The following is a 17,646-nucleotide window of genomic DNA, read 5'->3' as shown; positions in this document are numbered from 1 at the left end:
GGTCTCGCTGCCCAGGCGGGTCTCGAACCCGCGGGCTCAGGCAATCCACTCACCTCAGCCTCCCAAAGGCGCGGGATTACAGGCTGAGCCACTGAGCCCGGCTGGACATTAAGTTTCAACATGAGCTTTGAAAGGGCAAACATTCAAACCATAGCAGGAACCCAGAATCTCTGACTCTAAGATCTATTCTCTTTTCAATTAAGATATTTGAGAGGATGATGCTCCTACGATCTTATATAGTTCTTGAAAAATCTATATTTTAGTTAGAAAAAACTTAGATTGAAGGTGATATTCAAAATATTTGGCACTCTGTGTGGCATAGGCAATGATCAGTCAGAATGACCAGTATTGCCATTTCTGGGTGTATCAGCTGCATGTTGACCTATTAGAAAGAGCTCTCAACTTGTAAACAAAATATCTGGTTGAAGTTCTAACTCCTACTTTGGACAAGGCATGTAAACCTTCTTCAAGTGTTCTTTATCTGTAAAATGGAGTACCTACTCCCACTTGACTTCAAGAAATGGTTGTAAGAAAGAGAGAGAGAGAGAGAGAGAGAGAGAGAGAGAGAGAGAGAGAGAGAGAAAGAAAGAAAGAAAGAAAGAAAGAGTTGTAAGGGTGACAAGAGTGAGACTCTGATGAAAGAAAGAAAGAAAGAAAGAAAGAAAGAAAAGAAAGAAAGAAAGAAAGAGTTGTAAGGTCCAAATGATATGAAGTGTGTAAAAGCATTTTGTAAATTTCTGAAGCAAAATATCATAAGCATAAGGATTTATTTATTGTCATATCCCAACAGGGAGCTCAGATTCTGGCTAATTCATGTAGATGAATTAAAGCATATTAGTTGCCAGTTAACAAAGACTCCCACAAGTGTGTAAGCAGAATTTTATTTACCCATAGGAGACCAAAGACAGCTTAGTTTGTAGGCCAAGGGAGTGAGGTTGGGATCATTTGCCAAATGGGAAGTAAAGCCCATCTCTTTGCTTCCCCTTGTTTGGAAGATTATCCTAGATGACTTTTTAAGACTTGTTTTGCTGTTGTTCTTCCTGGATATTAATGGTAACATAAGAGAAGAAGGAAGATCCTTCTCAGACAGAAGATGACATCTTCAAGTTGTTTTTGGTTAATTACCCATTATCTTCTGTGATTTGGTCTTATGTATAGCTGACTCTTGAAAAAAGTAAATTGACCAGGCTAATACTTTTTTTTAAATTATTTTATTCTTTTTTTTTTTTTTTTTTGAGCTAGGGTCTCACTCTGTCACCCAGGCTGGAGTGCAGTGGTGCCATCGTAGCTTACTGCAGCCTTGACCTTCTGGCTCAGGAGATCCTCTGGCTTCAGCCACCTGAGTAGTGGCTAAGACTAAGAGCCACCATGTCTGGCTTTTTGTTTGTTTGTTTGTTTGTTTTCTTAGGCAAAGTCTTATTATGTTGCCTGGGCTGGTCTCAAACTCCTGGGCTCAGGCGATCCTTCTGCCTTGGCCTCCCAAAGTGCTGGGATTACAGGCATGAACCACCGCACCTAGTTTATTTTATTCTTACTTGTGGTTACAATCACATAACATTAAATTTACCATTATAAACATTTTAAGTGTACAGTTCAGTAGTGTTAAGTATGTTCACATTGTTGTGCAACATATCTCTAGAATGTTTTCATGCTGCAAAACTGAAACTCTGTTCATTAAACATTAATTCCCCCCTCATCCCAGCCCTTCGCAACTACCTTTCTACTTTCTGTTTCTATGAATTTGACTAGTTTAACTTCCTCGAATGAGTGGACTCGTATAGTATTTGTCTTTTTGTGACTGGCTTATTTCACCTAGTATAATGTCCTTGAGGTGATTTGTGTTGTGGCATGTGCCAGACACTAGGCCAGTGTCTTCACTGGTGGTCTTTGATTGGCATGAGTGAGTGACAGCCTGGGAAGCCCATTTGTACCTGGTGCTTTGTTACCTATAAGATGGAAGCACACCTAGACCCAAGTACTTCTTTGTTCTTTATGTGGCAGCTAGATGTCCTGATTATACCCTGGCCATTTTCTAACCAGATTCAAGTTAGAGTTCATGTCATCTGCCAGACACCCCCCAAAAATGTTTCTTAAATCCATTTTAGTAGGCAGGTTTAAATAAACTTTCTCTACTAATTATGGCTAATCAGAAATTCTACAACTATATGTCTGATCATATAAGGTCATTAGAAGCATCAGCCCTATTTTGATTTGACTTTATGAACCTTCATTATGCCTACTTTATGTATACTGACATCCCTCAGTTCCAGGAACCCCTGAGAAGACCAACATCTGCAGATGCTCAAGTCCCCAATATAAAAAATGGTGTAATAGTTATATAACCTTTCCATATACTTTAAATCATCTCAAAATTACTTATAATACCTAACAGAATGTAAATGGTATGTAAGTAGTTGTTATACTGTATTGTTTAGGGAATATTGACAAGAAAAATGTCTATACATGCTTGGTACAGATGCAACTATTCATTGTTTTCCTGAATATTTTTGACTCAAGGTTGGTTGAATCTATGGATGAGGAACCCGTTGGAATGGAGGGTCAACTCTGTGTGTGTGTGTGTGTGTGTGTGTGTGTGTGTGTGTGTGTGTAAAGTCAAATAAACTTTAGAAGCTAATTTGTTGTGTTCTATTTCTATTTGTATCTTTCAGTGAAACCTGATCCTCCACATATTAAAAAACTCTCCTTCAAAAATGGTGACTTATACGTGCAATGGGAGAATCCACAGAATTTTGTTAGCAGATGCTTGTCTTATGAAGTAGAAGTCAATAGCAGCCAAACTGAGACACATAATATTTTCTCCGTAAGGTTTTTTTTTAAGATTATTATTTTTATTTGGATATTTTTCTTTCACTTGAGTTTCTTACATTGAAATATCAACGAAATGTAACTCTTGCATTTGTCACCTTATAATGTTAATGATGATAATGAAACTTCTTGTCTGAAATAGGACATTATGGAAGAGAGTTTATGGTAGCATTGGCTGCAAGGTTCAAGCCATTCATTCATTCATTTGCTCAACAAATTTTTATTCAATGTCTATTATGTACCAAGCGTTGTTTTATGTGCTGGAGACAAGGCAGTGAATATAACATCTGATGGACAAGTTGTTTTTTCCCTTATGAAACTTACATAATAGAAAATGAGTATGTAAATGAGGAAGCTGATTTCAGAGCATGAATTTTGTGAAGAAAATAAAATGGAGTGAGGTAGTAGAGTGACTGGGAGGGCCTGAGGGACTATTACGTAGGGAAGTCATCTGAAGTGATGACATTTGAGATGAGACCAGAGTGGTGAGCAGGAGCTAGCCATGAGAAGCTCTAGGGGCAGAAGGGACAGCAGATACAAAGACTCTGAGGCAAGAGTGAGCTTGTCATGTGTAGAAAACATAAAGGAAGCTCCTGTGGCCAAAATATAGAAGAAAGGATATCTAAGCAATAGGCAGAGATCAGATTTTGCAGACTCTTGGAGGATCCAGTTTTCTTAGAGTTTATAGCAACTAAAGTCAAATTTTGAGTGGTCAGTATTTGTTGGATTATGTACATTTATGCTATTCAGAATCTAATGCAAAACATGCTAATTAGAGGTACCCTGGGATATTGACCAGAATGTGGCATGACCTCAGGGCATCAGTCCCATTGTTCTGCTTTAGAATAGTGGTCACAAACTTGGGCTATAGGCCTTCTTATTTGAACTGCAAACAAAGTGGGGTTCTGTTTTTTTGTTTTGTTTTTGTTTATTCAATTTGAATTTTTGGCCCAGATTTTTAATCATGGTAACTTTAGAATTTATGTCCATAAGGTGGCGCCTCAAGACCACAGGGACTGTACCACTCACTTGTTTGCTACCTGCCTCTGGGCCCTTTGTGCATTTGAGTTTTAGAAATTAGAAGCTATGTGTGATTTATATTGACTTTTAAAGGAGCCTAGCATGTTCCGCGTGGGAAAATTCCTTGGTTCAGTTGTTTTAACGCATCATGGAACTTTCAAAATGCTTACTAAAATAAGCCAGTGTTGACAGGCTATAACTCCAGAGGGAGTGGCCTGGTCCCCCGCAGAACAGAGCTCTTCTGGTCACTGCAGATGAGTCTGTCTGCTGAAATACAGTAAAGTAATCATTATTAGTTCCAGAAATTACAGTTTCCCCATAAAATGCCACAAAGAGAAAAAACAAAGGGCTTCTATGTGAAAGGGGACTGGTGGTGCTTGAATTGACAACAGAATGAGTTATCAGAAAGTTAAAATATACTTAGTGACTCCAGCGCTTACTATTCTCTCTTATCTGAAATCCTGAGACACACATGCTACTTATTACTCATTTTGCCACTCAATTATTTTCTGCTGTTTAACCTAATCACATATGAGGACTGACAATTAAGTTTATGAACTCATCCTAGAACAAGTACTACATAATTCATTGCTGAATATCACTATGGTCACTTTCAAAATACTTCCCTTGGGAAGCTATGCACCAATGCCAGTGCCTAGTCCACTCGTCAAAGCAATTTTGGAACTCTTTTTCTGGAATGAGCATCAGAACTGTCATCATATTACCCTTGATGTCCTGAATATCATCAAAATGTCTTCCTTTCAATATTTCCTTTATCTTCAGGTAAAGAAATAAGTCATTGGGGGCCAGATCAGGTGAGTAGGGAGGGTGTTCCCAATACAGTTATTTGTTTACTGGCTAAAACCTCCCTCACAGACACTGCTGTGCAAGCTGGTGCATTGTCGTGATGCAAGAGCTCCTTCAGGACCATTTTTGCATACACCTTTCTCATGCCAAGGTTTTCAGCTAAGATTTTTCTAACTGTTTCTGTACCAATGTTTATTTGGTCTGCTATGCTTCTCACAGTCTACTGATAATTTTGACACACAATTTGACGAATTTTTGTTTTCACCAATTCTGCTCTTTATTGACCGTTCTGACCTCTCTTCATCAGTGATGCTTTCTCTCCCTTCAGAAAACATTTAACCTATTTATACATTGCTGTTTTTTTTCATAGCATTACCCCCATAAACTTGGACTAACATGTCCCTGATTTCACTTCCACTCTTACCAAGTTTTACAAGAACCTAATGTTTGTTCCTTGCTGTAATCCAAGCTCTGATATTCTTGTGATGGCACACAGAAACATACGACAACAATAATGAACACCTCTTGGCAAGACACCGCCACATGCCAACACAAGCACAGCTGTAAGGAACTGATAAACCATGGTTATGAAACCTTACCAAGTTGTTTGTACAGTGCTATTAACGTAAACTCACAGTGGCAAGCTCGCGAACTTAATGGTCAGACTTCGTATATGTTTTTTCTCTTCACTGAAAATATAAACTCCTCTAGGGAAGAGTCAGATTGTGTCTACTTTGTGCTGTTCCTACTACTAATAGCAGGTGACATGTATTAAATAACTGTGCACAATTATTTTAATAAGCACTATGTCTGAATTGTCTAATTGGGTCTTCACAACAACCCTAAGAATCTAGGTCCTGTTATTTTGTCTCCGTTTTACAGATGAGAAAACTTATTACCCCTAAGGCCACATTTCTAGTAAGTGGTGGAATCAAGACTGAAATGAAGTTATTACTCCAGAGCTTGTATTCTTTTTTTTTTTTTTTTTTTTTGAGTTGGAGTCTCTGTCACCCAGACTGGAGTGCAGTGGTTGCTCCCAGCCACCACAGCCTCGACCTGCTGGGCTCCGGCGATCCTTCCGCCTCAGCCTTCCAAGTAGCTGAAACTACAGGCGCACGCTACCATGCCTGGCTAATTTTTTGATTTATTGTAGAGATGAGGTCTCGCCAAGTTGCCCAGGTGGGTCTCGAACCCACAGGCTCAGGCAATCCACTCACCTCAGCCTCCCAAAGCACGGGATTACAGGCTGAGCCACTGAGCCCAGCCAGAGCTTGTATTCTTTTTTTTTTTTTTTTTTTGAGTTGGAGTCTCGCTCTGTCGCCCAGACTGGAGTGCAGTGGCCGCTCCCGGCCACCGCAGCCTCGACCTACTGGGCTCCGGCAATCCTTCCGCCTCAGCCTTCCAAGTAGCTGGAATTACAGGCATGCGCTACCACGCCCAGCTGATTTTTTGATTTATTGTAGAGATGCGATCTCGCAGCCCAGGCGGGTCTCGAACCCGCGGGCTGAGGCAATCCACTCACCTCAGCCTCCCAAAGGCGCGGGATTACAGGCTGAGCCACCGAGCCCGGCTAGAGCTTGTATTCTTAACCATGGGAGACCACTTCAGTACTTCCTCTTTATAGCCATGGCCACTGTTTAGTAAATATTTATGATGTAGTACAAAGATACTCTTTTAGTGCTTCTTATATAGTCGCCCATAACAACCTCTTTTAACGTACATTTTATTGAAAAACTAAGACTCAGAGAGGTTAAGTAATTTGCTACAGGCCACATAGCTAACAAGTCAGTATGACTTCAAAGGTTGGTTGGTCTCAACATATTAAGCTTTGACCAAGAATACTTAGTATAACACCATGTGCGCAGTCATCAAGTAATCAATTCTTACTGAGTTGAGTTACTTCTTTTTTCTTCTGAACTGATTTGATTAGGTAGATAACTTCCACAGTTATCTACCTAATCAAAACTAAACTCTGTACACTTGAGTTTAATATTCTCCTTCTTAGCAGATGTTCACCAGCTGCTTCCTCCCCCAGAGTGTCATCAGCTTTTTTGTACTCACTGATTTGAACTCTGCTGGTTGAACCCTTTTCTTTCTTTTTTTTCTTTTCTGTTTTTGCAAGACTATTTGAGGAATTATTTTGCCTGGTGTTTCAATTAGGAGGGGGAAGTAAGCCGGAACATGAACTGGTACCATCACATGGGAGCTGTGGTCAGAGGTAACTCATGACAGAATAATGAAGTAAGGAATGACTTGTCTTGGACTTCCACTCCCACCCCTGCAAACAGTCTGCATAGTGTTCTGTGCCCTGGCTTTCCTTCTCTTAGAGTGATCTAGAGTAGCCAATAAACTATGCAAGGGGATTTGCATTTGAGCAAGAGCCCAGAGACTCACATCTATGCATTGAAATGTTGACTTTGGAATTTATATATATGGGAGATGGTCCAGGGAGGAGTGACTTCAATTTGCAACTTGATCCCTCAAGTGGTAGTTGACACTTGTGATTCCCCAGCAAGCCTATGATTATAAATGGCCAACAATAGGATACAGTAGCCCCTGAGTGGCCTTTTCTCTGCCACTGTATGACATATTAAAAAGATATCTCTTCATCATTTGGTTGGTCTTTCAGCTCTTCACAAATGCTGGTAGGATCCATTTAGTGAATGACATTGAATGCCAAAATCAATGACCATGTTTTCTGGTCTTTGTTCCATGTTTAAACATCTCTTAATAGAAGTTGATTATTTGAACCAAGCTACAGATTTTCATGTGCTGATATTTTACTTAGTTTTTAAAATATTTGCACTTAAGGAACTGATTACTTTCTTTACATCAGACAGCAAGTGACATATTGTGTGGAGGAGAATTTTGTATTATACTTTCTTTTCTCCAACCCAGTCATTTTTTATAACTTACACTCTTAACAAGAGAGACTGGTCTTTCTCTCCCTCCCTCTCTCTCTTCTCTCTTTCTTTTTTAAACCCCTTTTTATTGATGTATAATACACTATAGAAAAATTACACAAATTATAATGCTCACCTCAAAGATTTTTCACAAATGATTACCACAAATGATTTTCCAACGATGTAACCAGCACCCCAGAAGCCTCCTCATGACCCCTTTCAGTCACTGCTCTCCCAAATAACAACTACTATCCTGACTTCTAATCTCATAGATTAATTTTGTTGCTATTTCTAAAACTTTATATAAATGGAATTATACAAAATATACATTGTTGTGTATGTCTCCCTTCTTTCACTCATCATTACATTTATGAGATTCACCAGTATTGTTTCCTGTAGTTGTAGATGGTTCATTCTCATTGCATTCATTCTATTGTGTGTATATATCACATTTGATTTATCCATTCTTCCATTGATGGGATAGTTCACAGTTTGGGATTTTATGAATAAAGTTTTTATGAACATCTGCGTACTTGTTTCTTGGTACACATGTGTATACATTTCTGTTGGGTATATATATATGCATGTATAGGTTATAGGGCTACATATGATTGTCTACAGTAGATAATAACTGTTTTTAAAAAATAGTTGTGCTAATTTACACTACTAAGCAGAAATGGAGAGTCCTCACCAACACTTATTATTGTCTGGTAAGTATGTGAATTGTTACCCTGTTGGTATAATTTGCATTTCCCTCATGACCAATGAGATTGAAAACTTCTCATATGTTAATTATCTTTTGTATATTCTCTTGTGAAGTGCCTGTTCAAGTCTTTTGCCAATTTTTCTACTGTCTTTTCCTTATTCATTTTTAGGGATATATATATATCTCCTTCGTCAGAAATTGCAAATATGTTATCACACTCTATGCATTGCTTATTTCTCTAATAGGTTGTTATTTGATGGACAGAAGTTTCACATTTTTATGTAGAAGACTTCATAAAAATTTTCCCTTTATGATTAATGTGAAGTATTTTTGGTTCTGTTTAAGAAATGTTCTCCTTCTTCAAGATCATGAAGATGTCCTCCTATGTTTTCATCTAAAAGCTTGCTGTATTTACTTGTTCATTTATTTTGTCTTTCATATTTAGATTGGCAATATATCTGAAATTGATTTTGTGAATAGTGTGAGGTAGGGGGTCAAGCTTCTTTTTTTTCCTGGATCTGTGATTGGCCCAGCACCCGTTATTCAAAAGGCCTCTTTTCACTGTGCCTGGTCCTCTTTTAATGGGATAGAGGGAAAGTGTCTTAGAAATGGCTAAGTGATATAAAACGTGTTTCTTTTTTTTTAATTTGAGACTCATTCTTTTATTTTTAAGATTGAAGAGGCTAAATGTCCAACTTCAGAATTTGAGAGAAACGTAGAGGTCAGTAAATTCAACTTTAGCTATTTGGGCTTAGACTCAGAGCAGTTGGGGTTGGGCCAGTATGAGCATAGTGTAAATTTGAGCTGCTTTGAGAAAAACAGACTACATTGTTCTGTAGGTTATTGTCAAATTTTTTTCATGAGTCAAATTCATATAATTTGAATTCTAATCTAAGTCTTAATCATATACAGAATTTGGCAGACAATTATATTATGATTCAATAGCAAAGAAAGAGAATAACTAGTAATATTCCTTGTGTGTTTTTATTTTATATCTAAGGACACAATTTGTTTCATGGTCCCTGGTATGCTTCCTGATACTTTGAACACAGTCAGAATAAGAGTCAAGACAAATAAGTTATGCTATGAGGATAACAAACTCTGGAGTAATTGGAGTCAAGCAATGAGTATAGGTAAGAGAACAGGATTTCATTAAAATTTAAAACATCTATGTATGGAAACTAAGCTGAAGCAGAAAATAGACTGGGGAAAGGGACTGTCATACTTTCTTGGCATTAGCCAAAGAATACTTACAATTGAAATTTATCTTCTGTTTAACCACTGTTAAGTCACCCAGGGTTGATTTACAATATATAGCTCTTTGTAAAACCACAATCCAAATGGTGTTAACATCCACTCTGTCCCATCTCAATCTTTATTAACAACCTGAACAAAAGTATAGAAAATGGGCATAAAATCTGCAGATTTTGCAATGCTAGAGGACTGTTTCATGTGCTGGTTGACAAAGTCAAGAGTGGAGCAATGACCTTGTTGGTATTTAACAGAGATAAATCTGTATCTAGGTTTGAAAAGAAATCATTTATTAATTGAAAGGCTGAGCAAGCCAGGCTCAAGTACAGGATTGGAAAGATCTGTGCTTTATGGATATGTGTTTTGTGGGATGACATTCAGGGCTTTATGTGACTTTTTGTAAGCTCAGTGTGACTCAACGCTGCAATTGTAAACATCCCTAAAAGACATATGCAGTTGTAGACAGCAGTGATAGTGTAGCACACAGAACAAGGGAATGCTGCACGGTGAGGCAAAGTGGTTTGGCCACATCAGAAGTTTGCAGTGTTCCATTCTGAGCACTACATTGAAGGACATGCATTGGCAGGATGGAATGTATTCCTGAAAGGGTATTCAGGAAGTGGAAGAATCTCAAAACTTGGCAAGGAACAGTAACCTTGAGAAGTCATGATTGCTGAATTCTAATATTTGAAGTATTGTCATTTAGAAGAGGAAATAGGCTTTCCTTTTTGTGGCTCTGGGGACAATATAGAACCCACTTAAGCACTTTTCAAACAGCTGTCTAAGAGTCAGAGGGACAGGTTGTTGGGGTAGTCAATTCCCTGTTAGTTGGAAGGCTGAACAAGTTCTGTGCCAAAGGCGGTTGTATTTGTTTATGGATTGTTGCATAACAAATTAGTCCAAATTTTAGTGGCTCAAACCAACACACATTTATCATCTCACAGTTTCTGTGAGTCAGGAATCTAGCCACAGCTTAGTTAGAGGTTTCATGTGGTTGTAGTCAAGCTGCAACAAGAACTGCAATCTTATCTGAAGGCTTGACTGGGGCTGGAGAATTTACAAGGGAGGACCCAGATAAACCAGAATTATTTTTTGGAGGGTGGGCCCCTATAGTTAGTGCAGGCCTGCCCTGCTAGTTAAGTGTTCTAGGAGCCCATTGGCATCTGTGTACCAGCCAGCATTGTTACGAGAGGCTACATTTGGCTTCAGTGAATTTTTATTTTTTTGAGATTCTTTCAACACATTTGCCCATTTCATGATAGGGATTTACGAGTGCACCTACCCGCACTGTGCTGAGTGTTAAGCAGTTTTTGACCAAAAACCGTATGACTTCCGTGCCCCACCCTCCCTGTTCACCTCGACTTTAGTGACCTTTTTTTTAATTAGCCTGGATGAAAAAAGTTCTCAAAGGGAAATATTTTGCCGATGTGGAAGAGGTGAAACAAAAACCTGAAGAAGCAGTAAAAGACATCAAAATAGATGAGTTCAAAAACTGTTTTGAGCAATGAAGAAAGTGTCCCAGTAGGTGTATTGCCTCAAACAGAGAGTACTTTGAAGGTGACTGACCTTTAAACATGTAAAAATAAATACACAATGTTTTAATAAATTCCAGTTTTTTTTCCAGTTCCTCTTGTACTTCTAAGCTCATTCATGTAGTTGTTGGAAAGCCTCAGTTTCTTACTGGTTGCTGGATGGAGGCTATCCAAGGGTTGAATTGTGTCTCCCCAAAAGATATGTATGTTCACAAGTCCCAGTCCCCAGTACCTGTGGATGTGGCCTTTCTTGGAAATAGGGTTTTTGCAGATGTAATCAAGTTAAGAAGTTATACTGGATTAGAGCGAACCGTCAGTCTAATGACTAGTATCCTTATAAGATGAGGAGACGATATGTACAGACTCACAGACACCCAGGGAAGAAGGCCATGTGAAGATGGATGCCAAGAGTGGAAGGATGCAGCTACAACTAAGAAACAACAAGGATTCTCGAGAGCCTCCAGAAGCGAGGAAGAAGCAAGGAGGGATCCTTCTCTAGAAACTTCAGAGGGCACCTAGCACTACTGACACCTTGATTTGGGCTTCTAGTTTCCAGAACTGTGAGAGAACAAATTTCTGTTGTTTCAAGCCACCATGTTTGTGGTCATTTATTAGGACAACCCTAGGAAACGAATACAGAGGCTTCCCTTAGTCCCTTGTCACTTGAACCTCCCCACAGGGCTACCTCCCAACATGGAGGCTGGTTTCTCCAAGTGAGTGATCAAGAAAAAGTGTGAGAGAACACCCGATATGGAAACTATGGTCTTTTATAACCTAACCTTAGAAATGACATCCATCACTGCAGCTGTTTTGTTATTTAGAAGTGAGTCCATTAGTTTATCCCATGCTCAAGGGGAGGGGATTACACAAGGGTGTGAATATCAGGAGGCAGGAATCATTTGGAGTAAGCTTAATGGCTGCCTAAAACAATGGTGCTAGGCTCTGATGACACTTTCTAGATGTTTATGCCCTAGTGGGAAAAATGAATGTATAAATAGACAAATGATATCCTGTGTGTTAGGTATAGCAAGGTGGGCTTTGGAATTGGACAATGGAATTGGAATTTGAGGCCTGACTCCATCGCTTACCAAACCTTTCTGGATGACTTTCTAAACCTCTCTCAGTCTTGTTCTTTTCATTTGTATAAATGAGAAATAATACTGTCTATCTTTATAGCATGGATATGATAGAAGCATGTAAATGTACCTAGTATGGTATCAGGCAGATAGTCAGTGCTCATTTAAGAAAAATGGTTGTTGCAGTTGTTGTTAAGGTTATTAAGGTATTTTAGCAGTGGTAAATAACCAGTAAGAAAAGACAGTCACTATTACTGAGATGACGTATTTAATAGGTATAACATCTTTGTTAATTATGTCTGAAACCAGTTAAAGTGTCCTGATTTCAGATAATCTTTGATGTTTGCTCACCCAGGGAATTTCAGGCACCAGAGCAGACTTTTTTTTTTTTTTTTTGACTACTAAGATAACAGAACATAAGATAATTGAAGAGTTTTGGAAAGTAGGTTGGGGTAGGAAGCAGTGAGTTTTGTGATCTCACTAGCTAACAGAATTGTTGTTTGGTTTATTACTATAAGAGTTATATTTCTCATGTCTTTCTGTTTGCTTTTCATTCTCCAGGTAAGGAGTCCAATTCCACATTCTACATTACCATGTTACTCATCATTCCAGTCATCGTTGCAGGTGCAATCATAGTTCTTCTTCTTTACCTGAAAAGGTAAGGCAGCTGCCCAGGCAGGTTCCCTGGTTTCTGCTAGCCTGGTTGTTATGGTTATTACCCTTCATGCTGATGTTTTATGTTTGTCCAGTGTATTGGAAGCATTTTGGCCATAAGTGGCTTTTGATAGTATGACATGGCAAAGAAGTAATATTGTGCCAATTTTCTGGTGAGAAAAATGTTAGATTAGTTTCTCAGACCTCTGCTCAAGCACTGCTTCCTTTGTATGTGTTTAGGATTGTTGAATAGGCCCTATGTTCACATTACTCTTTTAAATGCCTAATTTATCAAATTAGTCTATAGCTCTTGAAATGAAGTTTTAGAAATAGAGACCGTTACTAATGAAATGACTTGTCTAGTATTGATACAAAGCAGGCTGTTGCTTAACACTGTAGTAAAGAGATCTCCACCAAGTTGCCACTGATATGTGATGCTCATTTCTTGAGAATGTTTTATTTTTTTCTATCTCAATATAGGAACTGTTACTTGTTCTTGCAGTAAATACCTAAGTTGAACTAAGCTGTGTCCCAAACCAATTCCTTATCATTATTTCAGTATTCATTTAACATACCTATATTGAGTGCTTATTTATGTGCCAGGCACTGTTCTAAGTGCTGGAGTTACAGCAGTTAACAGGACAAGGTCCCTATCTACATTCTAGTGGGGGGCATATGTGGGAGGACTCCAGAAAACCTGAAATCTATTTATAAAAAATTGCAGATGTATTCTTACATGTTTAAACTTCAGTCATCTTCAAAGTACTCTCCGTTTGATGCAATACACCTATTGGGACGCTTTTTCCACTACTCAAAACAGTTTTTGAACTCATCCATTTTGATGCCTTTTAGTGCTTCTGCCGTTTTTTGATTCATCTCTTTCACATCAAGAAAATGTTTCCCTTTGGGGATTTTTTTTCTTCCAGGGAAACAAAGAAATGGCTCTTGGGTTGGTAGATGAATAGGGAAGGTGGGGCATGGGAGTCATGCCATTTTCGGTCAAAAGCTGATGAACACTCAGTGTGGTGTGGGCAGGTACGTTGTCATAGTGGAAGAGCCAGTCACCTGTTTACCACAACTTGGGATGTTTCTCCTGCTAATTGTGACACAACTTTCTCAAAACTTTCAGGTGAAAATTTTGGTTGACTGATATGCAGGAACAAATTCTGAGTGTACTGCAAGGGACCTGCCCTCCAAAAGATAATTCTGGTTTTTTTTTTGGTGGGGGGGGGTCCCCCGTATGTGTGTGTGTGTGTATTCACACATGTACATACACACATAAATACTATGATTTCACATAGTGAGAAGTGAAGTTAGCAGTGAGAGGGTGCTAGGAAGTGATAGGAGACACATTTTACAAGAGTCCAAGAAGAGACTCAAATAAGGTAAGGGAGTGAGCCACTCAGATATTTGAAGAAAGAGCATTCCAAGCCAAGGGAACAGCAAGTGCAAAGGCCCTGAGGCTGGAATGAGCTTGGTGTATCTGGTTGAACTAGAGCATGCAAAAGGGAAAAGTGGCAGGAGATAAGGCTGGAGAGGCTGGCCAACCAGATCACACAGGTCATGGCAAAGAATGGATATTTTATTCTAAGCAAGATGTGGAACACTGGAGAGTTTGAAGCAGGGAAGGGACGTGATCTGATTTACTATCATAAAAGATCATTGTAGTTGCTCTGAATGATGACTTGACTTGAGCAAGAATGGAAGCAGGTAGACTAGTTGGGAGTCATTGTAGTATTTTGGAAGAAAGATGAGGGTCACCTCTGTTGGGGTTTAGCAATAGGGGTAGTAAGAAGAGGTCAGAAATAGGATATATTTTGAAAGTAGAATTGTTAACACTTGTTGATAGCTGCTTGTCTGTGGACGGATGAGAGAAAGTTAGGATTCAAGGATACCTCTTAGATTTTTGGCTCGAGCAACTGAGTGAATGCTGGTGCTATTTATTTACTGAGACAGAGAAGATTGTGAGGAAGGATAGGTTTTGCACATGTTGAGTCTGAGATGCCTATTCTATATCCAAGTAGAGATTTCAAATGGCAATTGTATGCATGAATCTGGAGTTTGAGGCAGAGGTATAGGCTGGAGATCTAATTTTAGCAATCTTCGGCACATAAATGGATTTAAAGCCCAAGATCAAAGGAAGCACTCATAAAGTGAGTGAGATAGAGAAGAAGAACAAACCAAACTCTGGCGCACACCCATGGGCACACTCTGGGAGATGGGGCAGGCCCACCCAAGAGTATCATAAGATTCAAAAATGAAGAGGAGAGAGATAAGAACAGAGACAAATTAAAGAGGAATGTACCCTATTCTCAAAAGATTACTATTACTTTTGAACCTTGTACACAGCCAACAACCATCTGTTCAATTAAAAGTACAGCAAATTATTATTTAAATGATAGAGTAGAAGTAATTTGCTTATCCTGATGACCCCTTTGCTCCATCTTTAGGCAAGAATGGAACTTGATGCCCTTAGAGCAATGATTTTCCCATAATCTGCTTTAGAAATTTCTCCGCAGCTGCCTTGTCACTAAAGATGACTTGTATACCACGTCTTTTGCCCATGTCTTCTCTTAATATGGTTGTATTTAGATGGGATGGTTGTATTTAGATGGGATGCTACTATGGACTGAAAGTTTGATCCAAAATGTCTCTGTTTTCTTGTTTTTAAATTAGTTTTTTTATTTCAATAGCTTTGGGGGTTACAAATAGTTTTTGGTCTAGGCTTTAAGTGTACCTACCACTCCCAACTGTACACATTGTACTTGATAGATGATCTTTTGTCTCTTCACCCTTTCCTCCTTCCCCTTCTGAGTCTCCAGTGTCCATTACCCCATTCTCTATTCCTTGCAGATCCTTAGTTTAGCTCCCCATGGAGAACATGCAGTGTTTGGTCTTCTGTTCCTGAATTAGTTCACTCAGAACGATGTTCTCCAATTTCATCCAAATTGCTGCAGAAGACATTATTTCGTTATTTGGATAGCTTAATAGTATTCCATAGTGTATATATACCACATTTTAATTACTCACTGATCAGGTGATGGGCACTTAGGTTGATGCCACATCTTTGCAATTGTGAATTGTGCTGCCATGAACATGTGGGTGCAGGTGTCTTTTTTGTATAATAACCTGTGTTCTTTTGAGTAGATTCCTAGAAGTGGGATTGCTGGATCAAATGGTAGATCTACTTATAGTCTGAGAAATCGCCATACCACTTTCCATAGAGGTTGTACTAATTTATACTACCACCAACAGTGTATAAGCATTCCCTTTTTTCCACATCCACGCCAGCATCTATTGTTTTTTGATTTTTTTAACAATGGCTATTCTGACTGTTGTAAGGTGGTATCTCATTAGAGTTTTAATTTGCATTTCCCTGATGATGAGTAGTGTCGAGCATTTTAAATATGTTTATTGGCCATTTGTATATCTTATTTTGAGAGATGTCTGTTCATGTCGTTTGCCCACTTTTTAATGGGGTGTTTTGCTTTCTTCTTTCTGACTTGTTCTTTGTAGATTCTTGATATTAGTTCTTTGTCAGATGCATAGTTTTAGAATATCTTCTCCCATTCTGTAGGTTGTCTATTTTCCCTGTAGATTTTTTTTTAACTGTGTAGAAGCTTTTTAGTTTAATTAAGTCTCACTTATTTCTGCTTTAGTTTTTTGGTGTGTTGGCCATAAATCCTTTGCCTAGGCCAATATCCAGAAGAATTCTTCCTAGGTTTTCTTCTAGGATTTTTATGGTTTAGGTCTGACAAAAATGTTTATGTTTTCTTAAAGGCTAAAGATCATTATATTTCCTCCAATTCCTGACCCTGGCAAGATTTTTAAAGAAATGTTTGGAGATCAGAATGATGATACCCTGGTAAGCACTGATTTCATGGGGCTTCAAATTAGGTTGGTTTGTTTTGTTTGTTTGGAGGCTATGGGATTTTTTAAAAATTGTATTAAAATATACATAATATAAAATTTACTGTTTTAACCATTTTTAAGTGTACATCTTAGAGGCATTAAGTGCATGTATAGTGTTGTGTAACCATCACTACTATCTATTTTCAGAACTTTTTCATCATCTCAGATAGAAACTGTGTCTATTCAACAATACCTCTTCATTCCTCCATGGCCCGTGCCCCTGGTAGACTGTATTCTTCTTTCTGTCTCTTCGAATCTGCCTATTCTAAGTACCTTGTATATGTAGGATCATACAATATTTATCCTTTTGTGTCTGGCTTATTTCACTTAGCATAATGTTTTCAAGGTTCATCCATGTTGTGGCAAATATCAGAACTTCATTTTGAAATTGGTTATTTTAAACTACAATTTGTCCAAAGGATTAAAGGAGAACTGATTTCAAATGTTGTATTTCAGGCCAAGCATACCAGCAAAATGTCTCCAGAATACTCTGCCTATCTTGACACTGGGCTACGTTCCCCCTCGAGGTTAAGGAAGATGTTTTATTAAAAAAATGCTTCCTTTATGAAGTTAGCCTAATAGGCAGGCCTTCTGACTCTTGGATAATTTTACAAACTGGATGTGAGGAAATTTAAAGGTAGGATAGGCAATAGCAATGCGTTTTGTCCATGCTATTGCTCGGAAAGCTGGACTCCAAAGACGTGGAAGTAGAGAAGATCGACCCCAACTGTATAGTTGGTTTCCTGCAGGCTCTCATGCTAGAATTTGTAGCTAGAAAACCTAAGACATTATGGGAACAAAAGGGTTTGAGATTTCTGTGATAAATACAACCACTCTAATGAAATAATAAAGACACTAAATGAAATAAATATCAATATCATTGTATATGTCTTACATTAGTAACAACAGGCATAGAGCAGTTAATTTAGGGAAGTAATGCAGCACAGTAGATAATAGCA

The 17,646-nt window shown here is 38.5% G+C and overlaps 1 protein-coding gene across 1 annotated transcript in view; it reads left to right on the top strand.

Annotated features, from left to right (window-relative positions):
- IL13RA1 (interleukin 13 receptor subunit alpha 1) overlaps window positions 1-17,646 on the top strand; it is a 46,180-nt gene that overhangs the window by 19,977 nt on the left and 8,557 nt on the right. The window contains exons 5-9 of the mRNA XM_021712284.1: window positions 2,670-2,821; window positions 8,936-8,983; window positions 9,263-9,395; window positions 12,683-12,779; window positions 16,556-16,640. Of these exons, the coding sequence (XP_021567959.1) occupies window positions 2,670-2,821; window positions 8,936-8,983; window positions 9,263-9,395; window positions 12,683-12,779; window positions 16,556-16,640 (515 nt within the window). The remainder of the gene's footprint in view (window positions 1-2,669; window positions 2,822-8,935; window positions 8,984-9,262; window positions 9,396-12,682; window positions 12,780-16,555; window positions 16,641-17,646) is intronic.

Source organism: Carlito syrichta, unplaced genomic scaffold (assembly GCF_000164805.1).
Source record: "Carlito syrichta isolate Samal-C Ts95f unplaced genomic scaffold, Tarsius_syrichta-2.0.1 Scaffold303164, whole genome shotgun sequence".
NCBI classification, from domain to species: Eukaryota; Metazoa; Chordata; class Mammalia; order Primates; family Tarsiidae; genus Carlito; species Carlito syrichta.
Note: the sequence above shows the minus strand (reverse complement) of the source record. Positions and strands in the feature narration are given on the sequence as shown.